Source organism: Lagenorhynchus albirostris, chromosome 14 (genome assembly GCF_949774975.1).
Source record: "Lagenorhynchus albirostris chromosome 14, mLagAlb1.1, whole genome shotgun sequence".
Classification (NCBI taxonomy): domain Eukaryota; kingdom Metazoa; phylum Chordata; class Mammalia; order Artiodactyla; family Delphinidae; genus Lagenorhynchus; species Lagenorhynchus albirostris.
Window position 1 is genome coordinate 13,191,761 of NC_083108.1, and position 27,512 is coordinate 13,219,272.

The following is a 27,512-nucleotide window of genomic DNA, read 5'->3' on the forward strand; positions in this document are numbered from 1 at the left end:
ATAGCACAGAATTTCTCACAGGTGCAATGCTGGCATTATTACTCCCAGAATGTAATGTTTGTGCTCATGCAACTCCCCAGGAAACGAGATTCAGGAAACGTACTGAGCGGTCATGTTATCTTTCCATCCCTGTCTTGTTGAAGGACTTCAAAATACCTTGAAGACTGAAAGGGCACTTACCTCTAGCAATCTAACCAACTTTTCTTTTCTTAGCTGAAATAATCCATCATTCTGACTGTCTCTGGTTTGAACACTCACCTATGTAATTCTACACAAATCCCCCACCATCTCATTTCTCATCGTGCAAGTCAGCAGCTAGTTGAATGTAGCAGTAGAGTAGGTCAAGGTTTTGAATGAGCTGGTAATATCCTTACCCTGTATTACGCCTCAGTCCTGAACTGTCCTTGTTTACAAACAATCGTTCCTCGAAATCAGCTTTCTGCCTTTCAGAGGGTTTTACACGGTTGTGTGAACGGACCTGAGAGGGCAAGGCCCTGGGATGGCAAGTCAAAAGGACCCCATGTCAGCAAGGTGGGTGCTGCAGGCCCCCTCATCAGCATGGTTGCCGGGGTTTCCGCAGTTGGTACATGCCCGGAAGGGGTAGCCCTCTCCACTGAGAGCCAAGGAAACCTCAGGACGTTCTGATGTCAGGGGAGACCTTCTCCCTTGCTGGTGGCTGGTTATGGGGGGAATGTGGAAAGGGAGGGATGGGGTGCATGAGGCTTGTCCAAGATGCCTTAAGAAGGCTCAAGGCTTTCATAGGTCCCATTAGTCCACAGACCTCTGGGAATACGAGCAAAGCCAGGCCCGTCACTTCCCTCTTCCCTACTCTCCGGAGCTGGCTTTCCGCCAGCTTTCCCCAGCAGGCTGCCTCTGGCATTTATTTTAGTTTTATTTTACTTTCAAAAAAAGATGGGGTTGGAGGCATGTGGAAGAAAGAGCTTTCCTTCCAAAAGAACCGGTGACAGTGAAAACAGTAACTTCCTGAGACAACTGGCAGAAGAAAGGGGACTCAGAGGTCAAAGTAGCCATCACCTCCTGCACAGACACTAGCGCCCCTTCCCATGGAATCTTCTGGGCCTGGCCTGGCCACTGCCCTGCGCTCAGCCTGAGGAGCCAATGATCCCAGCCCGAGTTTGCCCTTATTCTACAGCACACTGAGGATTCTCCAGCACATGGTGAACAAATGAAATCAGCAACATTGGCACTGATTTATGGGGAGACAGTGCCATGGTTGAAGGCAAAGGCTTCAGAATCAGAGAGCTGAGTCATGGTTTCATCGCTGACTCGCTGTGTGGTCCTGGGCGAGGAACTTGCCCATAGGATTCCTGTGAGGAAGTGGGAAGGTAATACCTACACGAAGCACTTAGCCAGCACCTGGTAACTAATACCTATAATGTCATTGATAAAAATGCAACCTTCAGGATGTCAGAACAGGCTTAATGTGTCTCTGAACACAAGGGGATTGATAGACTTCTATGTGAAGGCTACCCAAAAGGATGATTTGAGAATTAGCATGACATGAGGGTTTTTATTAAATTAGAAAATCTGAAGAGTTTCTAACATTTAAAATGGGTTGGTTGGCTTAACATGAATATTTAACGTGACTTACCTGGAAGAATTTTCAGGTCACCTGAGAGAGTTAAAAATAGCATTTTAAGTCAACAGAAACAATGAATAAATGAAGTATCTCATCATGACCAGAAAGATGTTTATAGTTTGCTAAGTCCCTGCTTTGCATAGCAGGCCCCGTGGAATCCCTATTTCTCCGGCAGAGAGAACAAAATTCCTTTTAAGAACTCAATCCTTGACACAATTTACATTTTTTAAGCAAGGTAATGCATACTTGTCTTCTCAAAGGCTTATTATGTTGTTTAAAATGTATAACGTATGAATATTAAATCACAAGAACTATAGCAAATAATATCACCCAATTGTCATGTAGATTTTCTTCCAAGGAAAAGAACTAAAAATATACACAAATCCACTCAAATTACCCAGGCTATATTGGGTTCTTCTGGAATTTTTTAAAAACTTATTTTATATTTAACCCATATGCTTCTCATGTGATTTTCCTTTTTATGGAAATGCAAGATCTGTTTCAGGCATTTGGAAGAAACTGGGTCTATGATGATATGGGAAGGGAAACAGTATTTAATAGTTCCATTCTGAATCATGCTTGAAAATTACTTAGAATGGCTGACAAATGAAACCCTTCCAAAATTAGAAGAGAAGGAAGGGAAGTAGGGCTAAACTAAAAGATATAGTGAACAAATTTTTCTTATATTTTGAAATAATGCATTGACCTTTAGCATCAATGAATGCTGAATTTTATTACCAAATAACTGAATTAAAAATATTTTTAACTTATAGAATCTGTGAGCTAATACCTGCCCTTACGATACTTAGCTAAAAGTCAAACCCAAGTTAGTGGATGGCATTGCAACAGGAGAGAGAAGAAAGTTAGAAACAGAGGACTGTCCTTTGCTCAGGGGGTGGGGAGGAAGGGGAAGAAAACTGAGGTAAGAGAACGTTTATCTGTCTTTCAGGATGGAAGTGGATGGTCAAGAATAGTCATTTCAGGACGGGGTGGGGCCCAGGGATGGGAGACCAAGGGTGGGGGACGTGGGAGTCAGGCATGTACCCTAATCCTCCAGTGCCCTTGGCTCCCAGGCATTAGCCTAGGTACGTCTATGCCACTTGGATGGACCAGCGCATCCTTTTTTCTGCCATCTCTGCCTCCTCTGCCCAGGACACCTAAGTCTGCCCAGGACAGCTAGCGGCCATCCTTCCATCCCCTACCTGGCCCCCTGCTCCCCTGAACAGACCGAAGAGGTAGGAGGCTGAGAGTGAGTTAGGGAACAAACAGGAAGCTATGGGCTCTTATCCCTTTAGTTATTCATGACTGGATGGATGGAGGAATGAATGAATGAATGAATGAGCTTATGAACATTTATTCATTTATACTGTGAATAAGCTGCCATGGGAGAGACTAGAAAGATCGGGAGTGGTGAAGGTCACGGCAATTCCTACCAACTAACTGTTCGTGGCTGCCTGAAGATGGCTGTTGATAAAGGTATGAGTGTGCTGGGCTCGGTGAGAAAGATGCCAAGACGAATTACGAGGGGCTGCCGAGGGCATGGAAGGGGAGAGTGGCCACCCAGGCAGCCAACGTGCATCCCTGGTTTAGGAAGCAGCATTTGAGCTGGGACTTGAAGGTCAGGAGGAGCTGGGTGCTCTGGAAAAGGGGACCGTGCGGGGACAGGGTGGCCACACCTGGGGAGGCCTGTTACGGTGCAGAAGCCGGAAAGTGAGAGATTCCCACTAAAAATGGCTGAGGCTGGCGTTGGCCAGACTTAGGTGGGTGAGCAGGTGAAGAGGCTGCAGGTTAGGGGGGCTGGCCATGGAGGGCATTGCTTTCTCAAATTATTGATTCTTTTTGTGTTGTCCATTCCCTAGCACCAATCCCTACTTGTTTTCCAAGCTTTTCCAAGTCTCTGTGTCTCAGTGGACCCTCAATAAAGACTTGATAGAGAATCATGTAGCTGGTGCTCATGAAGAATCGTTGTGGGCCCTGGGAACAAACACCTCTCTCCAGTTCAGAATGTCTGAACCAATTAAGTGATCTCAGGAGCCAGAAGCAAGTCACAGGCCAACTAGTGATACATTAATCATAAGAAGTTGTTTCTTCACGTGACATCATTTTCTAGACACAGAATTCTCCAAACTCCAGGTGAAAGGGCTTATAACCAAGGTAACCACCGTCATGTCATCAGGATAATTTAAGACGTAAATCAAGACATGGTTATGCAAAACAAAACCACAAGTATGTTTTCCCCTTTCATTGGTTTTTACTGATAACCCTCCTTGTGCTTTAAGAGCTGTGACACTGCTAACACCGACTTAGCGTCGGGTATTATTTTTGAAAGATAGGCTCGTGGAGCTGTTTGAAGAACAATCATCCTCTTCAAAAGGAAGCTGGGTGCAAAGGAGATACTTTTCCCTACTTAGGTGGCGCCCAACCCTGTCATTTCTGCAGAAACCACTTGATTTGGTTGTAAGTTTTTTTCGTCTTAAATACATATAAAAATCCAAAAGCCAATAAAAAGGTCACCTTCCTCAAGTCCTGAGAGCACAGTGGCTTTCAGATCATGTAGAATTAACCCCACCCAAGCTCCATCCTCTTTCACACATTTTTTTTTTTTTTTTTTTTTTGTGGTACGCGGGCCTCTCACTGTTGTGGCCTCTCCCGTTGTGGAGCACAGGCTCCGGACGCGCAGGCTCCGCGGCCATGGCTCACGGGCCCAGCCGCTCCGCGGCATGTGGGATCTTCCCGGACCGGGACACGAACCCGTGTCCCCTGCATCGGCAGGCGGACTCTCAACCACTGCGCCACCAGGGAAGCCCTCTCTTTCACACATTTTATAGAAGATAAACTATGACCAAAAAAAAGCAATAATGAGAAGGTGCTATTTTGACCAGGAATCAGAAGGCCTGTTTATGTAGAAGTAATTATGGAGAGACCTGCACAGCCTCAAAAATCAGCCTGGCGGCTGCTACTCCTCAGGCAAACATGAATTTGGCCCCCTTGCTGGCAACTCTCTACGGGTGTTTTACACGGCTGAGCACCAGATCAAGACAGGAAAAGCAGTGTCAACTTTTTGCAAATTAATACCACTTAGTTGATGACACGCTTTTTTTTTTTCTTCTTCTTCTTTCCATGCCTAGATGTTTAGTGCTGGAGAACAAAAAAAGATAAAAAAAGCAGAGATGGGCACTGCTTTAACTCCTTATAGGAGAGCTCGGATCCGCCTTTTTGGTTTCCTGACACAACGAAAAAATTGATCTCCTTCACTTTGGCCAGTGCTGTTCTTCCAAGAACTGCTGCTGCCTTTCACACAGCAGCAAACATCACCTTCCTGATGTTAGCAACTGAAAAACAGGTCTGTCCCCTGGCAGCGTCACAAGACGTGGCAGCTGCCAAACTGAGGTTCCGCCTCCCTCCTCCCCACACCCCCAAATACTCGTGTTCTCTCTGTGTGTGCAACCAGTGGGAAGAAAATTAACCCGCAGAAAAGAGAACAATACAAACGAACCATAGAGCCAAACTTTTAGACACGGAAATTACTTAAAATCTTTGAAAAAATAAGTTGCAGTCTTCTGGAGGAAAAACACATCAGTTCTTTGGAAAATATCCCCAAGCCCACCTCCTCCTTTCAGTTGGACTGAGAACTGAGAGAGAATTTACACCTCAGTGAATCTGTGTAGTTGCGGCAAAACCACAGACCTTGGAGAACAGATTCAAATTCATTGTTCTACCCAATAAGGCAGGAGCCACCATTAGCATGGGGCAAAACAGTCTCCATTTAGGGCCCGACTGAGCTACCTCACGGTTATAAAATAATTCAAAGACCAGCTGCTAGACCCGGTGGCGGTCTAACTAAAGAGGCAGGAAAGAAAAAGAAAAAGCATCCCAGGATAAAGGTGGTCCGTGAATGGGCTTTGTGGTTTTAGAGTTTGGGAGGATTCTGTGAAGCCCCTTAAATAGTACATATGCATATATTCATTTTTCTGGAGAGAGGGTCTATAGCTTTCAGAACATTCTCAGAGATCCCTGACCACCCCCTTCCCATAATACAGCAAATAATCCCCGGAACCAGAGAAAGCCCTCACCATCAGCAGAAAAGTTCCCTGTAACTACATAATAAAACAGAGGATTGTTCTACCTTCGCAGAAAAGTTATAATATTACAACTGGTGGGCTATTCACGCTCAAGCAGTGGTGCAGCAATAAATCTCTATAATGATTTTAAATTGTAAAGCCATCCTCCTGGTTCCATAAATATATCCTATGCAGTGTTTATAAAAGGGGCTTCTCATAAAAAGCATCAAAGGACAGCCACTGCCTCATTAATTTGGCCCAGAATCAACAAGCTACACTCAATAAATATTAATTAATCAACGATTAACTAAACAATTTTGTTTCTTGTCCTGAAATTTACAAGAGCTTTTTTAGGGGGAAATTTGAGGCCTAGGTCGCTTTAAAGAAAAAACCCAAACCCGGAAATCTGAGGGAACGCCTTGCCTTCAGCCAGTCCTGTGGTCAATGTTGGCATTGTCTTCAGGGGTCAATGCGGGGATATGAGGTCTAATCCCATTGTGAGAAGCCTGAATGCAAAAGGGCATGGGGCACGTATAAACCAAGAGAGAGAGCCCCAGGGGTACAATCCACAAACCCAACATGTGGACTGACTCAAAACCCAGCCTGTAAAGAGGCTTACCAGGAGGAAATGCTCGAGCTGAACTTTTCCCACTTTAGCGTCTCTCTTTCCTGAACGGCACATGACACTTGTCCCCAGATACTGCTCAGAAGGGAGAAAGCAGCAGAGTCACTTACCTGATGCAGGTGGCTGCTCACTGGAAGGGCCTCCAGAGCCAGGACCTCCCCTCGTGGAGCTGGGAAGCCGTGCATCAGCCCCATCCATGGGCTGGCCTCCCGCCTCTGCCCCATCAGCTGCTTCGGGAGGAAGGCCCATGCCATAGGCGCTCTGGGGCAAGGGTCCACTTTGGGGGCAACCCATCAGGGGTTCCCGGTCCTCCCCGGCAGGGCTCCTGCAGCCTGCACAGCCATCTGCAGAGTTGGCGCTGGCTGCCCAGTGGGGGCAATTGCCACCCTCCACTTCTCTTTGCAAGTACTTTTCGGAGGACATAGGAATCCAGTCAGTCCTGCACAGAGGCTCAGCGAAGTGGCAGCTTTCGGAATCCACCAAGCTCTCTGTCCCAGTGAAGCACTGGCTTAGACTGTCATTCTCTCCCACCTCCAGGGGTTCAGGGAAAGGCGGTGTGGATGTGCTTCCAGGCTGAGTGAAGAATAATATAGAGTCCGGGGCCCGGGGGGGCCTGTCCACGTATTCGTCTTCCGTGGGAATCTGCCTGAAGGGGTCCCCCTCAATCTCGCTGACCAGGGTGAGCATCCCGGCATCTTCTCCCAGCACACAGGGACCGCCACCTGCACACGCACCTCCACTGTCAGGACAGCACATATCTTCAGAAAACATCTTCTGTTCCAGAGTCAGCAGTAAGACACCCTCACAGATTTCACGCTGACTAGGGGCTTCCACACGAGTGCAGCTAAGATTGCTGCCTGAGGACTCCTGCTGATTTGAATTCAGAAGGCAGAGCATTAATCCAGCGACGTTAGCACATGGGTCTGCTAAACGTGGCTGAAAATGGTGCTTATAGGAATTATTTCCACCATAACAAGTACAGATGGAATACTCACTATGTCGCTTTATTTGGGTTATTTAAGATTAGGGGGTGGGGAGAACCCTCAGATAGAGTACAACCAGAATCAGATGAATCTAACTGCATTTCCAATGGGATAGCATGTTTACACTGAAGCCAGGGGGAGAGCTGACCCAAATAACTTTAGAACACAGGATTTTGCCTATACCCTCAATCTAAATTTTTAAAAAACCCTGTAAACAAATATTGAACTCTGGTTAGTAGCTTTGCTTTTCGCTGTGGTACGGCTTAGGGATTCTGAAACTACTTTCTGTGTATTCTGGAACTGAGTAAATATACTGAGGATAATCGGAGCTGGGTTTCTTACTGTTGGAGAAGGGAAGATTCAAATACAGCTAAAGAAAGACTACAATAAATCCTGTAGTGTTGGGACCAGAATCGGAGAAATCAGTATGAGCTCAAGGTTTACAATCTGTATGTCTTTAGGGACTTCCCTGGTGGTACAGTGGTTAAGAATCCGCCTGCCAATGCAGTGGACACAGGTTGGAGCCCTGGTCCGGGAAGATCCCACATGCCACAGAGCAACTAAGCCCATGCGCCACAACTACTGAGGTCGCAAGCCACAATTACTGAAGGCCGCGTGCCTAGAGCCCGTGCTCTGCAACAAGAGAAGCCACCACAATGAGAAGCCCGAGCACCGCAACGAAGAGTAGCCCCCGCTCGCCGCAACTAGAGAAAGCTTGCATGCAGCAACGAAGACCCAACACAGCCAAAAATAAAAAATAAATAAATTTAAAAAATGTATATATCTTTATACCTAAGAACCTAGACCTAAAGGATATAATGGGATAATTAATGAAATTTTAAGATCAAATGTAAATTATTGATATATAATAGTATTGTACCACTACTAAATTTTTTGATTTTGATAAAGGTACTATGGTTATATAAGAGAATGTCCTGGTTCTTAAGAAATTCACATGAGTATTTAAGGGTAGAGGAACATGATGTCTGCCACACACTCTAAAATGGTTCAAGAGGGCTTCCCTGGTAGCACAGTGGTTAAGAATCCACCTGCCAATGCAGGGGACACAGGTTCGAGCCCTGGTCCGGGAAGATCCCACATGCCGGGGAGCAAGTAAGTCCATGTGCCACAGCTACTGAGACTGTGCTCTAGAGCCCGTGAGCCATAGCTACTGAAGCCCGCACGCCTAGAGCCCGTGCTCTGCAACAAGAGAATCCACCGCAATGAGAAGGCCGCGCACGGCAACGAAGAGTAGCCCCCACTAGCCATAACTAGAGAAAGCTGCGTGCAGCAACAAAGACCCAACGCAGCCAAAAAATAAATAAATTAAAAAAATAAATTTTTAAAAAATGGTTCAAGAGAAAAAATATACATATGCATATACAAACGTACAGATAGCAAATAATAAAGCAATGTGAAAATATAAACAATCGGTGGATCTGAGTATAGGGCAGGTGGAAGTTTTTTGTACTATCTCACTGCTTTCCTACAATTCTGAAGTTATACCAAAATTAAAAGCCACCAAAATAACTACAGAGTACAGGAATGTGACTGCTCTTCCCTCCTAGGAATCTGTCCTAGTCAATAGAGATTGGCACTAAAGTAATAATATAAATAATACATGGACAGAGAGATGACAGAAATGGAATGAAATACAAAGAAAACAGCATTTAGGATGAGCACTGACTTGGGCTTTGGGTTACTCTGTGGGGATCAGTCCTGGGATTTGAGGTTCCATCCTCTCAACGAAGTACCCATTCACAATTTGACTCAATATTTGACTAATAATAGTTATATCAGCCAATTTTTTTTTTTTTTTTGGCCTCATGCACTCGGCTTTGTGGGATCTTAGTTCCCCGACCAGGCATGGAACCCGGGCCCTGACAGTGAAAGCGCCGAGTCCTAACCACTGGACCATCAGGGAATTCCCCCAAATTGTTAACAGTACTTAAAGGAGGCACTTAAGACTTTTAAATTTACCTTATTTCCACTTAGGCGGCCGCAAGCTTCATTGACCCAGTGCCACAAATTAGCTAGAAAAACAAAGTAAGGATAAGCGCTTCATATTATTATTTCCTATTTCTAATTCAGTATTATTGACCACTATGTCAGATCAATATTGTCTTTAAACAAAATCGTCTGCAAATCTGAGAGTGAAACATTTAAAAGAAAATCAACCAATTTAAAGACTAAAGCCATCTTCCTCCTCCTATTAAACACAGAAATTTTTGATCTATGTAAAGCCAAACATGATGCCCTAATGTTCCATTGAATACCTCCAGGCACATCTGAGGGCTGTCGTCAGAGCTGCTGTTTTGACTATAGACATTCTCATGCCCTTAGCAATTTTTCTTTGACTATTAGGGACCCTGTTAGGTATTGTAGGGGAACAAAGGTGACGTGGGTCTAGGGGACTTAGCACAAATATATGTATGATAAAAGTAAAGTGCATGCCAGAATGCTGTGTCAGGCCCCACTGAATTCCAGCAGGCCCCGAATCCTTTCCCCCTACACCCTGCTGCTTCTCAGAAGAAAGAAGAATATGTTCTGTGGCATGTACAAAGTATATCTTCCTTAACTTTTTAAAATAGAACTGATGAAACTTAAAAGGTCAAATCTATGAATTAAAAAAATCTATGAATGTATATAATACAAAGATAAAATTTTTTCCCACCTCCACTGAATAATTGACGTTGAATTCACTCTAAAGACTAAAGCTAAGAGGCTGTCCATTTTCCACTGGATGATAATGATGTCATCATAATAGGTAATGATGCCTCTTATGTGACCTTGCCTGGTCTATTTAACCTCTCTGAGCCTCAGTTTCCACATCATAAAACGGGGGAAATAATAATACCTCCCTCTCAGTGCTGCTGTGGAGACTTAGGACACATAAAATATGGAGAGCAGTGTTGGCACATGATAAATATTTAATATGTCAGTTACGACTATCATCATCATTATTATTTGTGCTTATTTTCTATCACTTTAAAATTATATAAAAATAAAGATACTCCAAATAAAAGGAAAGTTGCAGCTCTTTCCTTTTAGGGATCAGGACTAGACAATTACAGATGATACTAAAAATAACATTTGTACACAGAGGTGGTAATTACTCATAACTACTATGATAATCTCTCTCCTGGCTGATTGCAAAAGCCCTCCGTACTGGTGGGTCTGCATCCACTCTTTCTGTACCCCCCAAATTTGTTTTAGTTACTAAAATAGCCAAATACGAAAACCACAGGGTTGTTCTGCCTCCCTCTGCTCAGGATGGGAGCACATTTCTTAGCAGTTTCATGTCACACTGGTTCTGACTTTCTGCTCCAGCTGCGCTAACCTTCCAATCCCCCCAACTTGCTCTGCTTCCTCCAATCATGCAATTCTCTTTGCATGGAATGCTTTTGATTCTCCTTAGCTCCCCTTGGGCTAGTTCATTGCAACTTGTCTTTCAGATCTCAGGTCCCCTGCCTCCGCCCTGGGAGGCCCTGGCCGAACCTGAGGCTGGACAGACAACTCTGTCACCCCTGGAGCTCTTGCACCTCCCTTTCCACACTCAGCCTCATTCTATGGGCCAATCCCTGCCTTGCTCACAGAGAAGCTTCTTCCATGAGGGCACTGGCTCTGTTTCTGTTGCTCAGTATTGAGACCCCAGTGTCTGTTCAGTCCCTGGTGGCCAAAAAACATGTGTTGAATGAAGGGATGAAGAGAAAGCTGACAGTCACACATCCCGACTCAGTGACGGGCAGGCCCATTGCCTTTGCCATTGGTAAGATATGGCCAAAAGAGATTATCACAGAGAAAAAAACTAAAGAATAAAATACTGGGAGTCTGTTTATCTCATGAAAACATGGCTATATGAGTGACCAATCCATCAGCATCTCTGAACATGCATTATTCAAATCCCCAGTTCCGATGCTAGGGAGGTGACGTTGCATTAAATAACAATATTCAATAATGATAGACTTTTTAAGAAGTTAATTCTAACTTTTCCTCTTCAAATACTCTCTGCTTAACACTGGCATCGTCAGTCACCATCTTCCCTCTTTAATCTTTTGATTGCCCAGTGTTACATTAGGCAATGGAATGTTAATGGAAATACTAAGATATGCAGGATTTCATGAAGTCTATGGATGTGACTGTGAGAGAACTGATGGAATCACAGCAAAGCAGAGGTGGACAAAACAAGTGAGCAACTGAAAATGGGAAAGGATGGTGAGACCACAGGTGCTTCAAAAGACAATGATGTGCACTAGGTTTAGGAAATGTAGTGGAGCCTTGAACAGTTTCTTAAAAATTATACTTTGTAGCTTTGCAGTATAAAAGTCAAACAGGATGTGATGTTAAAAGACACTATCAAACAATTTTTTTTTTGTGGAAAAACTATTCCCAATAAACAAGACGACACTTGATTATTCATTCTAAGAATGAGCACCTGCATTTTACTGAATATAAGACCACTTATTTTCAGAATTTTAAATTCACCTATCAGGGTAACACCCCAGTCAAAACTTTCCATCTGTCATTTACCTGAACATTTTGCCTCTGTTTTAATTAAGTAATTAATTAAATTTAAGTAATTAAAAATGTTTATGTTCTAGGATAAATACAACCTCTGTACATCTGACACTATATAATCTATACAACAGTCATTGGTTTCCTGCACCTAGAATATTTTTGTTTGCATATACATAAACAGGCACAATGGATTTTTGTTCGTTTGTTTGTTTTGCCAGAGAACAATGAATTAGGTATAAAGCGTGTGTCACCTTAGTTTAAACAGATCACCAGAGGCAGTCGGAGGGCAATATACGCCTCTTCAAAGCATACACCTAGAAATGTATCTATTGGCTTTAAGATTCATTTTCAAAACCCACCATAGACACAATACCTGTTAGTGCTTTCCCTTTTTTCCTATAGTAAACACCAAAGATGACAGCAGCAACTAATGCCACAGATATGAAGAGAAGCAGAATAATTAAACTGGGCAAGTAAATCTGTGGTTCTGTGTTGGAAGAAAATGAGAAAAATGGCATTAAAGACTGTTTATTTTTACTTTCTCCATTTAAAAACATAACCCTGGGCTTCCCTGGTGGCGCAGTGGTTGAGAGTCTGCCTGCCGATGCAGGGGATGCGGGTTCGTGCCCCGGTCCGGGAAGATCCCACATGCCGCGGAGCGGCTGGGCCCGTGAGCCGTGGCCGCTGAGCCTGCGCGTCCGAAGCCTGTGCTCCCCAACGGGAGAGGCCACAACAGTGAGAGAGCCGCATAACCACCCCCCCAAAAAAAACAACAACCTCCCCAAAAAAACCCATAATCCTTTCAATCAAACCCCAGAATCAAGGGTGTTGGTGTGAAATAAGAACAATCGGAAGGTCCCCGGCCCTGAATGTATGTTTGTCAGGAAGAGCTCCCGTTCAGAAGGGTGAAATCGACAATGCAGCCCGGTCCTGCCGGCTGCCATAGCTCTCTCTGAGGTGCCAGCCCAGGACCATATTTAAATGCTTCTACTTTAGAACAACTCTAATAGGGATGTGCACACCATCCATCATCTTTGTTTACCTACAGAACACTTCACTCTGTCTAGGTGGATGGGCCCTGGAGGCAAAAGGATGCCCCTTATCAAATCTCTTTCCAAATAACAACATGGCACCAGGGTTTTGCTGGTCATGAGAACAGAACCACAGCCATCCTGCAAAGTGTTTCAGGTACTTCATCTACAACACAGTGTGGCCTCAACCATTTTTTTTCATCCCCCCTTGATCACTTAAATGCTAGTACCTTTATATTATAAGCTCTTGGTTTACATGACCTGGTTTCCAGACTCTTGCTTTTCCTCTCCTTCTTTTTTTTTTTTTTTGGCTGCATTGCTGCTGCACGCGGGCTTTCTCTAGTTGCGGCGAGCGGGGGCTACTCTTCGTTGCGGTGCGTGGGTTTCTCATTACCGTGGCTTCTCTTGTTGCAGAGCTTGGGCTCTAGGTGCACAGGTTTCAGTAGTTGTGGCACACGGGCTCAGTAGCTGTGGCTCACAGGCTCTAGACTGCAGGCTCAGTAGTTGTGGCGCACGGGCTTAGTTGCTCCGTGGCACGTGGGATCTTCCCGGACCAGGCTTGAACCCGTGTCCCCTGCATTGGCAGGAGGATTCTCAACCATTGCGCCACCAGGGTAGTCCTCTCCTTCTGTTTTTTTAAGACAGTTTTTTATTCCCTCAGTTATTCTGAATGTCCTCTTAATGGTCTTTTTAAAATGCTGCTCTGACTGCGCAATTCCTTATCCAGAACGCTTTGATGTTCTCCCGTTTGCCAAAATGTCAAAGCTAAGGCCTTGATTTTCTTAGTCAATGTTCATCAACCCCCATCGCTCTGTGGCCTAGGTTCTCTTGCCTCATTAGAAAGGTTTTCTTGCCACTTATGCCTCCTCCTGTGCTGTGATACCTGGACCCACCTTCACAGCATCTCGCTCACCTGGGTAAGCAGCTTCCGCCATTAACTGTCAACTTTCTGTCAATCATTGAAAACTGTACTTGAGATTGATTTGATCCACAGGATGTTCCAGAAATAACGATAACTATCTTCTAACAAGTTGTTAACTCTGGCTGGTGACCAAAATCTCCCATAGGTACCCTACTGTGACCACCGTGACCACCACCATCCTATCACATTTGGCCATTTTAATTTATGTTTGCACCTCAGTTTTCTTTCTTGTTTTGGCATATACGAATAAATTACTAGTTATCCATTCCTTTTTTTGGCACATACGAATAAATTACTAGTTATCCATTCCACAGTAGAAAATTATCAAATAAACAACATATCTGGAATTAAAATACTAATAAAAATGAAATACTGAGCTGACCATGGATAGGACGAGATGAAAAGGGAGAAATGGACGCCTCTGGATATAGCATGTAATTCCGGAGAAATCTAGAAGAGCTGACTAGACTGGGGCACATCTACCCAACCAACCTGCTCTATTCAACATACCATTTGGTGGTGTTGTAGGTGGAAGAGAACTACAAACCACATCTGATTTATCGGTCCCGTGAAGTGCTTCTGTCTCTCCAAGAATGGTACAGCTGTGAGGGGAAAGGTAGGTAAGTGCTTTGGTTTTATATTCTTATTAAAACTACAAAAGGTCCTATCCCTTTAGACTGCAAGCTCATTCAGGAGAGGAACCAGGTCTTTGTGGATGTTTGAATTGCCAGTGTCTAGCCACACATCATTAAGGTGGACAAAGCCAATAGTAACTACTGCCAGTGTTCTCTAAGAACCACTCTGAGAGCATGGTCCAAAAGAGAAAAGACTGGTGGCTTCAGTAAAGAAGATTCCAAATTCAATTACCATGGCTAAGTGATAAACTTTGGATGAATACCCTTTCGAAGCTGAAAACACAGAAAATCTTTTCAAAATAAAACTTGGATAAGTGGATCAGAAAATAAATATTTTACGAGAATTCATTTATTGGGAACTAAAAGAATCATGACATTGATTATGAGTATTCAACAACAAGCATGCCATGAAAGGACTCAGGAATTTCACTCTGGATATACTCACGTAAGTGTGAGATAGTATATAGAAAAGATGATTCATTGCAAACTTAGTTACTACTCCAAAAGACTGCAAACCACTTAAATGACTATCAATAGAGAGCTTATTAAATAAATTATGGTACATCTCTATGATGACATACTATGTAGCTATAAAAAGCCACAAAGATCTAAGTGAACTAATATGGAATGAGCTTCCTTCAGGATATATTATGCGGGAAAAAAACCCCAAGTGTGTAAACATTTATGTTTAAATAAATGAAGGAGGCTTCTATTTGCACATACACCACACACACACACACACACATCTTTGTACAAGTAAACCAGTGATGCTGGGAAGCTGGGAAAAGTGGGACTGGTGAGTGATAATAAGCATCGTTAAGTAATTTGCAACTAAATAAGGTTAGAAAAAGGGAAAAAGCAGCTGCAACTATAAGTCAAAGCTTCAGTCAAACTGAATCTAACAAGCAATACACAGCTCCTGTCACACATCAGGGAGAAGATTGGCTGCACTGGTTTACGGCCCTCAGGCCCAATTGACAGACTTTTTCTGTTGTGAACCTGGCTTCCAGAGGAAGCCTCATCAAACGGAATCAGTCTGTTTTCAAAACAGACAAGACAGCAGAGGCTGAGTGGGGTTTAAAATCAACGAACCCTCTGGGTTCCTTCGTTGTCACTTACTTGGTCCAGGGTTTGCACTTTTCTGTGGAGGAAGGAGCGTCGGAGAAGTAGCCTGCGAGGCAGGGCTCGCACACCGTGTCCTTGTTGAGCTGCACTGTCAAAAAGACCAACGGACAAAAGAACACAAGACAAACGAGGACACTTAGAGATCGGCCAGGAGGATGGTCCAGAGGACCAGAGATCAGAAGCGCCCCGCCTGTCTCTTGCCTCCCCATTCCTGCCCTCACCACCTGTGGCCGGTGGCTGAAGTCCTCACAGACTTCAGAGGGCCCGAGACCCCACAGCAGGTGACAGCACTGTGTCCAGAGGGGAACGGGCTCACTGTCAGGGCGCCAACGCCAGACCTGAATTAGATCTGAATTAGATCCAGCTCTCTGGTCCGGACCCTCTACCGGTCAAAGCCACCATCCTGGTCACCGATTCTTTGTTTCCTGGCCAGGGAGCCTGCTATCTGTTTTGTTTTAATCAAGCACCTGTCTGTTCTCCCCTGTCTCCCCTTTGGGGCTTACACCAGGCTTTGGGTACAGAGAATGGCAGCCCATTGACTGCTTTTAAAGGAAACTTCTTGTCTTGACCTTTTCTGATCAATACTCTCACCAGTCTAAGTATCGGAGTGTTGACAAAACAAAACAAAGAGAAAAGAAAAAAATGAACCAACCTACACTATAGGTCTCTTTCCCCTAAACCAAGGGTTGGTGGTAACAGTTTTCTATAAAGAGCCATACAATAAATATCTTAGGCTCTGCAGGCCCTCCGGTCTCTGCAAATTACTTGTAGTGTGAAAGAAGTCACAGACAATGTGTTAAAAATAAATGGGTGGGGCTGTGTCCCAATAACATCCTATTTACACAAACAAAAGTGGGGGGATGGATTTTGGACCCCTGCCTTAAGCCATAGCACTGAATGCAGGAATTGATCCTGGTTAGTAAGCTGTCTTCACCTCTCTCATATTCCACATGAACTACATTATCAAAATAGGAAATGTCTCAGATTTCCTACGTCTATTACCTTTACTGCAATTGACACATGATGACCCTTTGGTAATTCCAGTAAAGAAGGACACTGGCTACCATGTGATATCATAATAAGCAACTGGCTTGCGCCAAACCCACAAATCACTCTTGAAATTAGTAGCACTTCTGTGGTTTATTTTCATGAATAAAACCCTAAAATAAGGAATTACATTTTCTTTGTCCAAAGTCAAGTGGGAAGTACATTCTTGATTTCTGCAATTGCCTCAATTAGTAGGGTACCCACCCCTTACTCTAGCAATTTGATTTGCCTTGAAATGATATCAACAAAGGTGCATGTAACATCTAGTCACTCGTATTAATTCAAACAGCTTTTCAAAAGACAAACACCCTCTGGAAGAGTAACCCTTAAAAACAAAGCGACTTCTTAAAGAGGCTGCAAGGCACGAAGAGCTTGAAGGGACACGACTTTCACGTCTGCTCTTTGTAACAATGACCTGCTGGGGGCATCCTGCACATTCTCCTTGCTCTTTTTTCCTTCCACAATCACACTCCCACGTTATAAAAGAAGGCACACTTCATACCTTCTCCAAATCCTACCACAGCTTCTGAGATGCCAAACAAAGCAACAAGTCAAAATACTGGTGATGGAAAAAAGCTCCTGCATTCAGAGCACCTCATTACAGCTTCTGTCTTTCCCTATCTATTAAGGGCAAGGGTGTGACAACAGATATGGGGTGTTTGGGATCAGGTTCAGTTGTTCTGAGTTCAAATATACTGCAAGGCAGGGGTAAAATTTTCAGTCATCCACGTCACCCCCTCTACCCTCCACCTATTGCTGAAGAATGCACCATTTCCAAAGGAGCAAAGCAGAGAGGACATTGACCAGAAAAAAAAAAAAAAAAAAAAGCAGAAAGGGACCAGCATCTTTATTTATTTATTTTTTTACCAGCACCTTTTTTCATGCAGCTAACAAACTTTTGGAAAGGCTCTGGGTCTTGCCTATATCTCAGAACCAGAATTCAGAAGGGAGCAGGCTGTCATAGGGAGATTTATTTTAGTAATTAAAAAATCGTCAGACTTCTTCCCACGAGAAAGCCTGTCTGGTTTAATTGAAGGACTGACTGTGTCAGACTCTGTGATGGACATTTTCCTCCATACGAAATGAAATGAATAATATTTTTAATTCTCCCAACCCTGTGTTTTACTTTTATAATTATAATATAGCAAAATATAATATATTCATCTTTTGGACCAACTGTGTATAATAATAACTGTAGTAACAACTCAGTCCAGAAGAAATGTTTTTACGCTTAGAACCCTGAGTCACAAGAAATTTTTAAAAATTAAAATTTCAAATAGGTGCATTTTTTTTTCATGTGAAAGAGTATGAAAAGGTGATTAGCATAAACGCCCTCCCCCAGCCTAAAAATACATTAGGATAAAACTCTGTGGGGAAGGTGAAATGGATACAAATCAAAGGAGAGAAAAGAACTATATAAAATTTCCAACAGTTAAAGACGATCAGTGCATTTTTAAATGGATGAGGATGGCTATTCAGTTGCTATCCCATGTTTTGATTCTGCTGAATATTTTAGAAAGTGTAACTTACTGCTGTTCCAATTCCCTGGAAACTAAGTCCTTAAGCGACTCTTTCAATTTGTAATAAAAATGTTTAGCTATCTATTTAAAATTTTGACAGGAGGTGCACGGCTTTTCAAAATTCTCCTAAGAGGGTGCACATGTTTTAAAAAAGGTTTGGGGACCCCTGCATGATCCGGTTCCCCCCTTAGTGGGCATGGGAAGGTTCAAAAGGAGAAGCCTTGAGAAGAGCGTGTGGGCCGAGCTCTCACATTCCCCCGGAGGCGCACAACCTGCAGTCCGTTCCCAGGGAACCCTCAGCCTCCTCCAGCGCTCCCTGGTCCCGAAGAGTGTCATGACTCAGGGAAGCCGTCTGAGAGGCCACTTTGGCCTGGCGGTACTTGCACGGCTTTGGGAGCGCTGCCAGACGCGGGACCCCGGCTCGTACCCGGGAGCCGGGCGCCGAAGCCGGGCGCGCACTCGGCGTTGCGGCGGCAGCAGCGGCAGTCCTCGCTCCAGTGGTACCCGGCGGTGCAGGCGCAGCGCCGCGGAGCCGTCCGGTTGCCGGGCTCCACGGCCACCAGGGCCTTGCCTGCGGGAGAGAAAGACAGGGTGGCGAGGCAGCGGGAGCAAGGGCGGACACACACCTTCCACCTCGTGCCACTCGCTCTCCAGCACCACCAGCCCCAAACCACCCAGACCCCCCCGGACGCAGCGCACGGATGAATCACTCAGGACTCCGCGATTCAGGAACTCCCAAGTTCCCCCTCACACTTCCTGTGCTGGCAGTAAAACATCCCAGAAGGTTTTTTTTTTTTTCTCTCTCTCTCTCAATAATTAAGAGTCTTGTGGTTTTTGAAAAGTCAGTTTTCATGTTGGTAGGAAGATTAAGGCCTGGGGAGTTTCTGATCATTGACTATTTTGACGAATGCAAAATAATCGACTTCACAGCTTCTTGAGTTTTAGTAAATTCAAATGTAACAAACATTCTTAACACCAATGCTAGATCAGACCTAAGAGAACTGGGTTTCTGGAGACTGGGGATTCATCTTGGGATCCCGCAGGACTGCAGGATTATTCAGAGTCCTGAAAACAGGCGTCACTGTGGGATTAGATACGGGCAAAGTAAGGAGGTTGGGCCTGGTGACAAACTTGGTAATTAATCTCTCCCCCAAAACTTAGGATAACACGTTAGTTGTCTCTTTTCTCACAACACATAGCAAAGCGCTCTTCTCTTCTTATCTCAAACCTCCTGGCTCTTTCCGGTTTTTGTGGAATAGAGGTAAATGCTCACACACAGTCGCCCCTCATTATTCGCTGGTTCATGTTGGCAATTTCGCCTACTAGTTAAAACTTAATCGTAACCCCCAAATCAATAACTCCTGGTGCTTTTGCAGTTATCCTCCAACACATGCAGAACAGCGAAAATTTTGAGTCACCAGCTGGACGTGGATGTCCCCAGCCAAGGGCAAACGGGGTGACACTGCCTTCTAGATTTAGCTGTCACACTGGAAATCAGAGTCCTTTTTGTGGTCTATTTAGTGTCCTATTTTTGTGTTTTTTATTGGTGAGTTCACTGTTTAAAATGGCCCCCAAGCATAGGGCTGAAGTGCTGTCGAGTGTTTCTAAGTCCAAGAAGGCCATGACGTGTCTTCTGGAGAAAGTCTATGCATTAGATAAACTTTGTTCAAGGCTGTTTATTGTGAGTTCATTGTTAATGAATCAAAATATTTCTTAAATAAGGTGTCTTTAAACAGAAACACATACAAAATGAGGTTATGTTCACCCACCCAGGAGTGGTGGTTCAGCATTTGCTAGCTCAGTGTTTATGGTGACTTTATAGAACATAACTACCATGAATAACAAGAATTACCTGCACACACACATGCACACATGAAACAACACACTAACATTTCTTTAAAACAGACTTCCTACTCCTCCTATACATCCCCATCTCACCTGGATTGTCCAAACAGCCCTTGTACTTTATATTTCTGAATACTTATCAGAGTTTGTTATGGACTGATGTTTGTGTCCTCTCAAAATTCCTATGTTGAAATCCTAACCCCCCCCCCACACACCGCAGTGTGATGATATTAGGAGGTGGGGGCTTTGGGAGGTGATTAGGTCATGAGGGTGGAGCCCCCATGAATGGATTAGTGTCCTTATAATAAGAGACGGCACAAAGCTTGCTTCCGCTCTCTCTCCGTTCACCACCACGTGAGGACACAAGAAAGTGGCTGTCTTGAAACAAGGAATAGGGAACACACCAAGCGCCCCGCCATGCTGGCACCCTTATCCCAGACTTCCAGCCTACAGAACTGTTCTGTATATATATTTGTTGTTTAAGCCACTGAGTCTGTGGTATTCTGTTATAGCAGCCTGAACTGCCTAGGACAGAGTTCCAAGAGAAAACAAAGAAACCAGAAACCTGTTCCCTCCTTCACTGTCTCAAGTTATAACCAGCAGGGAGGGAATGCTTCCTGTTCCCATTCTTTTCAGACCAGAGCTGGGTGAACCTGAGAAGTCTCCACTCCCTTCTGTGTCCACTCTCCAAGGCCCAGGTCAGCTCTGAAGCACCAAGACCAACTTGCATAAACATGGACATACTGTCTGGAACATACGAACAAGTGTCATTTTCCTTGGAAAATTTGAATTCCAGTATCCCACTCAAAAGTAAGTGCATGTGGACTTCCCTGGTGGCACAGTGGTTAAGAATCTGCCTGCCAATGCAGGGGACACGGGTTCGAGCCCTGGTCCAGGAAGATCCCACGTGCTGGGGAGCAACTAAGTCCGTGCGCCACAACTACTGAACCTGTCCTCTAGAGCCCGCGAGCCACAACTACTGAAGCCCGCGCGCCTAGAGCCCATGCTCCGCAACAAGAGAAGCCACCATAATGAGAAGCCCGCGAACCACAATGAAGAGTAGCCCCCGCTCGCCGCAGCTAGAGAAAGCTTGCATGAAGCAACGAAGACCCAACACAGCCAAAAATAAGTAAATAAAATAAATAAATTTATATATATATATATATATATATATATAAGTAAGTGCATGTAAACCTGTGTGGTTATGAACAATTTTGACATATTTTAAAATAACTTAATGCGCTAGTTTTGGGGCTTTAATCAATTTTGGCAGTAGACAGAGTGAATCTTTCTTTCCAAGAGACAGCAATGAGTCAAGCTCATTACTAAGCAGTGGGAAAGAAAAAAGACTTGATCAGATGCTTCTGCTCAATGGAGTTTCCATGTTACCTTCTCTGGACAAAGTCTGCCAGCTGTTTCTAACACTTTAGAAAAATTACAATGTTTAGAAAAATGCTTATTTCCTAGTTCTGTCTACTGAAAAAACAAACAAACAAACCTATATACAAGGATCAATCCAGTAGCAATGAGTGCTTCCCAGCACCCAGACTGAAGTTGCTAAATAAGATGTTCTGCTGAAAGCAATGAGAAATCCTTGGAGAAATGGCTAATTCCACCTTTAGGGCAGGAAACGTCCAAGGTGAGGCTGGGAGCAAGAGAGCTCAGAAGGACACCGGGGTCCACATCGAAAGACTTGGGGGCCACCTGGGAGAGGTGAGATAATCCAAGCACCAGTAAAACTAGTAACCGCAATAGATTAAAACACCTCAAAGACGTAAGTGCATGAGTTCATAATATTCACACAATTCCTTTGGAGACAACTTGGTGATCAAGTCATTATTCTGAAAAGTGGTAAATAAAGTTACAAGCGTTCATTCTGCCTTTCCTGTATATACTGTACTTCAGGGTAACAACCCGCTGATGAGGGAAGTTTCTCTTTAGAAAGCATTCCAGCCAATAAAGGAAGAAGGGATGATGGAATTAGAACATCACCTTTCTGCAGCCCCTAATGAAAATGGATCTAGGCCATGATCATCAACAGCTGCTAATATCACCCAAAAGAGAGAGAAGCAGCTACTCTGTGAGTACTGACATCACCACATTATGCTCACCTTTGAAGGAGTTTTGTCAAAAACAAAGCAGAAAAACCCAGATTCTGATCAGCCTTCTAGATCTAATAACCCCTTTACAGGAAATATCGGAGATATGAATATTCAGATATATATATATATCTGAATCACTTTGCTGTATAGCTGTAGAGCTGAAACTAACACAACACTGTAAATCAACTATACTTCAATAAAAACAAAACAAAACAAAACTATTCCAGAACAGAAGTTCTACATGAAGAATTTTAACACAATCCTTCTGGGATCCGAAGCACATCTTTCTGGGGGTCTGTGGTCAAAACTTCTTCCCATGGCCCCTAAAAGAGACAGTATTGCTGTATCTAAAAATATCATTTATCCACACAGCCCCCGACATGACTGACTCACCTGTATCACAAACTTTATGCAGCAAGCATTTATCTTCTTCATTCCAGGTGTCCAGGTATTCATCCGGGCCACAGGGCAGACAAATGCTTTCAGAGGTAGCAGTGCATTTGGAAGACAAGTACTTTCCTTAAATTAGAAGGGGAAACATGCACCAATCAAAAATACTTCCTCCCAAAAAAGCCAACAAATCAACAAAAATGCACCAATCTGGGAATTCCCTGGTGGTCCAGTGGTTAGGACTCGGTGCTTTCACTGCTGTGGGCCCAGGCTCAATCCCTGGTCAGGGAACTAAGATCCTGCAAGCCACGGAGTGTGGCCAAAAAACAAACAAACAAAAAAAACAAGCACGAATATACTGGACCCCTTACATGACCATGATCCCAGGACATCCCCCAAAGGTAGACTGATACATGAGATAAGACCACATCTCACAGCGACGGCTCCTCAGGCCTCCCGGCTGGCTCAGATAACCTCTCCTGGGTTTGCCGTGCCTGTGTTCACGGCAGTCTTTTAGGTCTTCTAAGTAAAAGATCACCCCTTCCACCGCAAACCTCTGCTGACTCAGGAAAAGAACTATGGTTTTCAAACTGGTGCCTACAGAACTTGAGGGGTTCCCTGGGGGCTAAGCAAGAGGAACTTCCTCTCACCTCTCCCCTCCCATCTTCAAAACCCCTCTACTGTGAACCTGGATAGTTAACTTGTTTTGTCCCAAGTATACTGTGGGCTCACAGTTAACTTAGTTTGATCAGAGAGTAATACACACACACATGCACACATGAAAATCACTGGATCTTCATTTTACGAACCCAAAAAATATTTGTAGCGGAAATATCTAAAGGATCTTGTTATAAGGTAAGCACGTTTTCCTCAAAGCTCTCCTCCTCTCCCCAGAACAGTGAGTGAGTGAGGACCCTCTGGACTTGGGGCTTCACTGAGGCCATAGAAACACTTGGGTCACCTTCTGGCAGAACAACTTTGGCAAGTGGTGACCAGTCCACCTTCTACCCCTCAGCAGGTATTGTGGGGAGGAGTTATAACAGGGTTTCGGCAAGTTTTAGCAGTGATTCTAGGATAGATTACCACCCCCATCCTCTGCTAATTTCTGTGAAAATAATACCTTTTTTTTTTTTTTTTTTTGGCCACACCGCATGGCTTGCAGGATCTTAGTTCTCCCACCAGGACTCAAACCTGGGCCCTTGGCAGTGAAAGTGCCGAGTCCTAACCACTGGACCGCCAGGGGATTTCGCAAAATAATAGTTTTAAATAAGAGTTGTATCTCATATTTTGAGAGTTTGAATCACAAACTTCTAAAACAGAGTTTCAGAAACCATCTTGCCTTCTCAAGAAACAGCGTTTTGGAAAGCTGGTACTTAATTCATGTTCCAGCATGTACTTAATTCAAGTACCAGTTTCTGAAATTGCTCTTGATTTTTAGGTGATTTCATCTACTGAGAGAAAAGTTTTTGTCCTCAGAGTGACAAACACCACTACCTGTCACCGCCATAAAAAGCCTACCCAATTTCTTTTTTTTGTCTGGCAGGATAGAAATGGTTCCTTCGATTTAAAAAAAGAACCCCACCCGCTTTTGGAGTACAATGACAGGAGGTTTAGAGGTACAAACCTGGTTCACATTTGTTACAGCATCGTCCAAGGCGCTCGTAATGCCTCTCGCTAGTACACGGAGAGGTGATCTGAAAAGTCACCTAAAGAGAAAGGAAGCATCAGGTACAGATTAGGCACAAGTTCTTTCTAGAGAAAACAGAAAGTGAATTACTGACTCACATTTCTGAAAAGTATAAGAAATCACCGTAAACAGTCCTGAAACTGCTCTGCATAATACCACCCCCCTCCCAAAGATGTCGCTTTCCTATTCTAGCCCATTTCTCCCTAACAATGTACAAAACCAATGATTCTGGCACCCAAATCCATTTAAGCATTTAAAACAATTTCGGTCATGCTCATGGTAATAGGCCAGATGAAAGGGAAATTTACAAATGGTACACAGAAGGTTGAAAACCGCTTTACACAACCCACGTACGAAATTGGTCCCACCTCTGTGTCATCACATGGTGGACAGTTTGCTCAGTCCACTTTGGTCATAAGACTGTAGACGGACAGAATGGGGCCCCTTAACATGTGTCTTATACCAGGTGGTCTTACAAGCTAGCTCTGATTTTAAAAAGATGCTTAATACCGCTTACCTTTTAAAATTTTAAACATGCAGAGAATCTGAAAAAGCGGGACAGCAAGGGGTTACAGGAAGCCTTCTGGCTTACAGCCAGGAGCCCTGACCGACCGCCCGCTGGCTGAGGGATCCCCGACAAGCTGCTTCAGCTCTTTGAACCTTGTCTCCTTTCTGTATGATTCTAACACCAATACTAATTTCCAAGTCTGCTCATCTAAGCAGAACAAAACAAAAAGCCAAGTCCCCTACAATCACTCAGATTCTTATCAGTTTGCCACAGAAAAGCTCTTTTCTTTATCAGCTTTCTCAGTGTCAGAAAAAAACCAACACATTCCTGTTGACAGGCAAGCAGTGGAGCGATGAACTCAACAATGAAGTGGAAGCACTGGGCTCAGCTGCACTTCACAGACTTCACACTGCGTACCAAGGGTCCGGCTCCTGGTGGGTCCCACGGATCCAAAGTTACAACCTTGCCCTCAAGGGACTTCCGCACACCAGGGTGTGTGCTATGATGGAGCCAGGTGGGTCCCTCCCCCAGCTCAAGGCCAGGGGAGGTGTCCCAAGGAGTGTGACAAGTGAGCACAGGTTGGCAGGGTAAAAAAGAACTCAGCCAGATGAGGAAAAAGGAACTGGCCCGTGGAAGTGGAGGGCAGGGCAAGGAAGCCGTCTTTGGCAGAGTATGAGATGTTCAAACAGGGATACTGAGGCCTGAAGTGGCACGTCGGGTGGGGCTGGCAGTGGAGACCATCAGCAGAGTCCCGGGAGACGAGACCAAGGACAGTCAGAGCAATCAGAGGGCTTCACCTGCCTATTCAAGAGCTTGGATGGGAGGTGTAGAAATAGTGTAGCTTGGAAGAAGCCGTGCATCCTCACAGTACCTCGGTTATGAAGGAAGTTTTCTAGAGAGAGCACCACACCCAGAAAAACCCAGGCTAGCTGAGTACGGTGTGCAGGATGCCCCCAGTATGGACCTCTCCGACCTCCCCCAGGCCAGGTAAAGGGCTTCCGGGAGGGCTGGGGCCAGGGACAGTTACTCTGAGGCCGATGAGAATGTCAAATGTGCTTCTGGAGCCAGGTATGCCAGGAAGGTTGTATTCGGACTTGCTTCCGAGACCTGTCTAACACTCTCTGTGGACCCCTGATAACATGGATTGATGTTCCCCGAGCATTCACCACGTGACAGGGTCTGGTGGACAGTGCAGTGAGCCCACTGAACATTAGGACGAATGATGTAACAGAAACCACCCCACCTCTCCTTTCGGGTCTCTTTTTCTCTTTGTTTTTATAGGAATCTGTTTCTCTGCGCCTGGCACAGTAACAGAGGCAAAACGGTGCAGCTGAATTCGGTCAGTGCAACTTTTGTCTCACAAACAGGATCTGTCTGAGCCTGATGATATGTGAGCGCTCCTGCGACGCTGATGACAAAGGCAAACAAGAGAAACGTGTGGTGGGAGATAAAGGTCGATGGCTTCTGACCCATAAGAAAGCTGCAAGAGTCTCCGTAAGATGAGCACAGACTTTGTCTGTATTACACACACAGCTTCTCTTTAGGGGAATTTGGTAAAAGGACTCCCCCCAAGCAGCAGCTGAGAAGGTCTGTCAGGTGCTACAGGCTGTGCCCTGGGCTCCAAATCCTGGTACCTGGTGAGCATCATTGACCTGAATATGTGGACAATTTGTTTACACGTTTAGGAGAGTGGCAGTGATTCATTCAACCCATCCACCGTCTAACCCAGGAGCGTAATACCTCCTAGCAAAAATGGGGAAGCTACTGATTCCAGAGGTAACCAGATGTCTCAGCTCTTAAACAGATTTTCACAGATTATTCCTTAGAATCCATATCTGTCTTCTAAGCTTACTGTGACTTTACACCTGGACATGTCTTCTTTTTTTAAAATGGAGATATAATTCACATACCATGAAACTCACCCTTTCAAAGGGTGCGATTCAGTGTTTTGTTTTGTGTTTTTTTTGTATATACACAAAGTTGTGCAACCACCACTGCTAACTCCAGAACACCTTCATCACTCCAAAACTGATATGTCTGTTTGACACAGCTCTAGGATTACAGATCTTTTAAGTTGCATAAGCAATTCTGCTACTGGGAGAATTGGCTATGGTGAGGCAGAAAATTATGGAATTAATCTAATTTAAGGTATAGCTTAAACTGAACCCTACTTTACTCTTGAGTTACATCAGATACTTTGCAGTACACCTTCAAACCTTCAAAATGGCAATAAATATACAACTCAAAAGGCAACATACATACATAGATATGGTTACGGAAATGTGGTTTGTGGGTAAATAAAAAGAATCTGGAAAACTCTCTGTAGGAGGCCTACACCTTCAGAAGGCAAGATGTGCCTTTGTTGTGTTTTTTCCTTCTCTTGTTCTGCCTCTCTGCTTCTAAGAAGCTCTCTGCTTCTTTTCCCCCACTGGCAGAGCTGTAGCTCTAGGATGACCTTCTTATTAGAGGATCTGCAGCTCCCCAGACTTCACATAGCATGTAAAGCTTGCCCTGTGATGGTCTCACTCTGATCCTAAGCTCCACGACCAGGAACCCTGTGGTTTGCTCTCTGCACTGCAGTCCCCGCATTTGTAACTATTAGGAAGTCCAGATCTTGGACACCCTGGCCTGTCACCTTTTGCTGATCCCCTGAGGACTTGTCCCTCCATGCTACAGGCCAGAAGGGCTCTACTTGCCTGCCTCCTGGATCCCAAGCTCCCACATCCAACCTTCTTGGGCTCGGTTTCCGGTTAGCCTGAGCTGGATCTCCTTGACACCAGCCTCCCTCTGTCTGGATAGCCTGCCAAATACATCCCCAGACTGGTGGTTTTTTGATGTGAATGAACGAATGCCCTTCAGTCCCTCCCAGTCTGACCCCTTCTTTTTCTTTTTTAACATGTTTATCGGAGTATA

At 44.5% G+C, this 27,512-nt stretch overlaps 1 protein-coding gene across 4 annotated transcripts in view; it reads right to left on the reverse strand.

Moving 5' to 3' along the window:
* Positions 1–27,512, reverse strand: part of TNFRSF11A (TNF receptor superfamily member 11a) — a 138,161-nt gene that overhangs the window by 87,476 nt on the left and 23,173 nt on the right. For 3 of the 4 annotated variants that reach the window (XR_009534802.1, XM_060121439.1, XM_060121437.1), the window contains exons 2-9: positions 24,029–24,110; positions 22,408–22,533; positions 18,495–18,638; positions 15,495–15,588; positions 14,251–14,342; positions 12,161–12,274; positions 9,250–9,302; positions 6,397–7,156 (exon numbers count right to left, since the gene is read on the reverse strand). Coding sequence is in view for 3 of the 4 variants with exons in the window: in XM_060121439.1 (XP_059977422.1) it covers positions 6,397–7,156; positions 9,250–9,302; positions 12,161–12,274; positions 14,251–14,342; positions 15,495–15,588; positions 18,495–18,638; positions 22,408–22,533; positions 24,029–24,110 (1,465 nt within the window). In the remaining variant the exon portion in view is untranslated. The remainder of the gene's footprint in view (positions 1–6,396; positions 7,157–9,249; positions 9,303–12,160; positions 12,275–14,250; positions 14,343–15,494; positions 15,589–18,494; positions 18,639–22,407; positions 22,534–24,028; positions 24,111–27,512) is intronic. The other variant, XM_060121438.1, reaches the window with a different exon arrangement.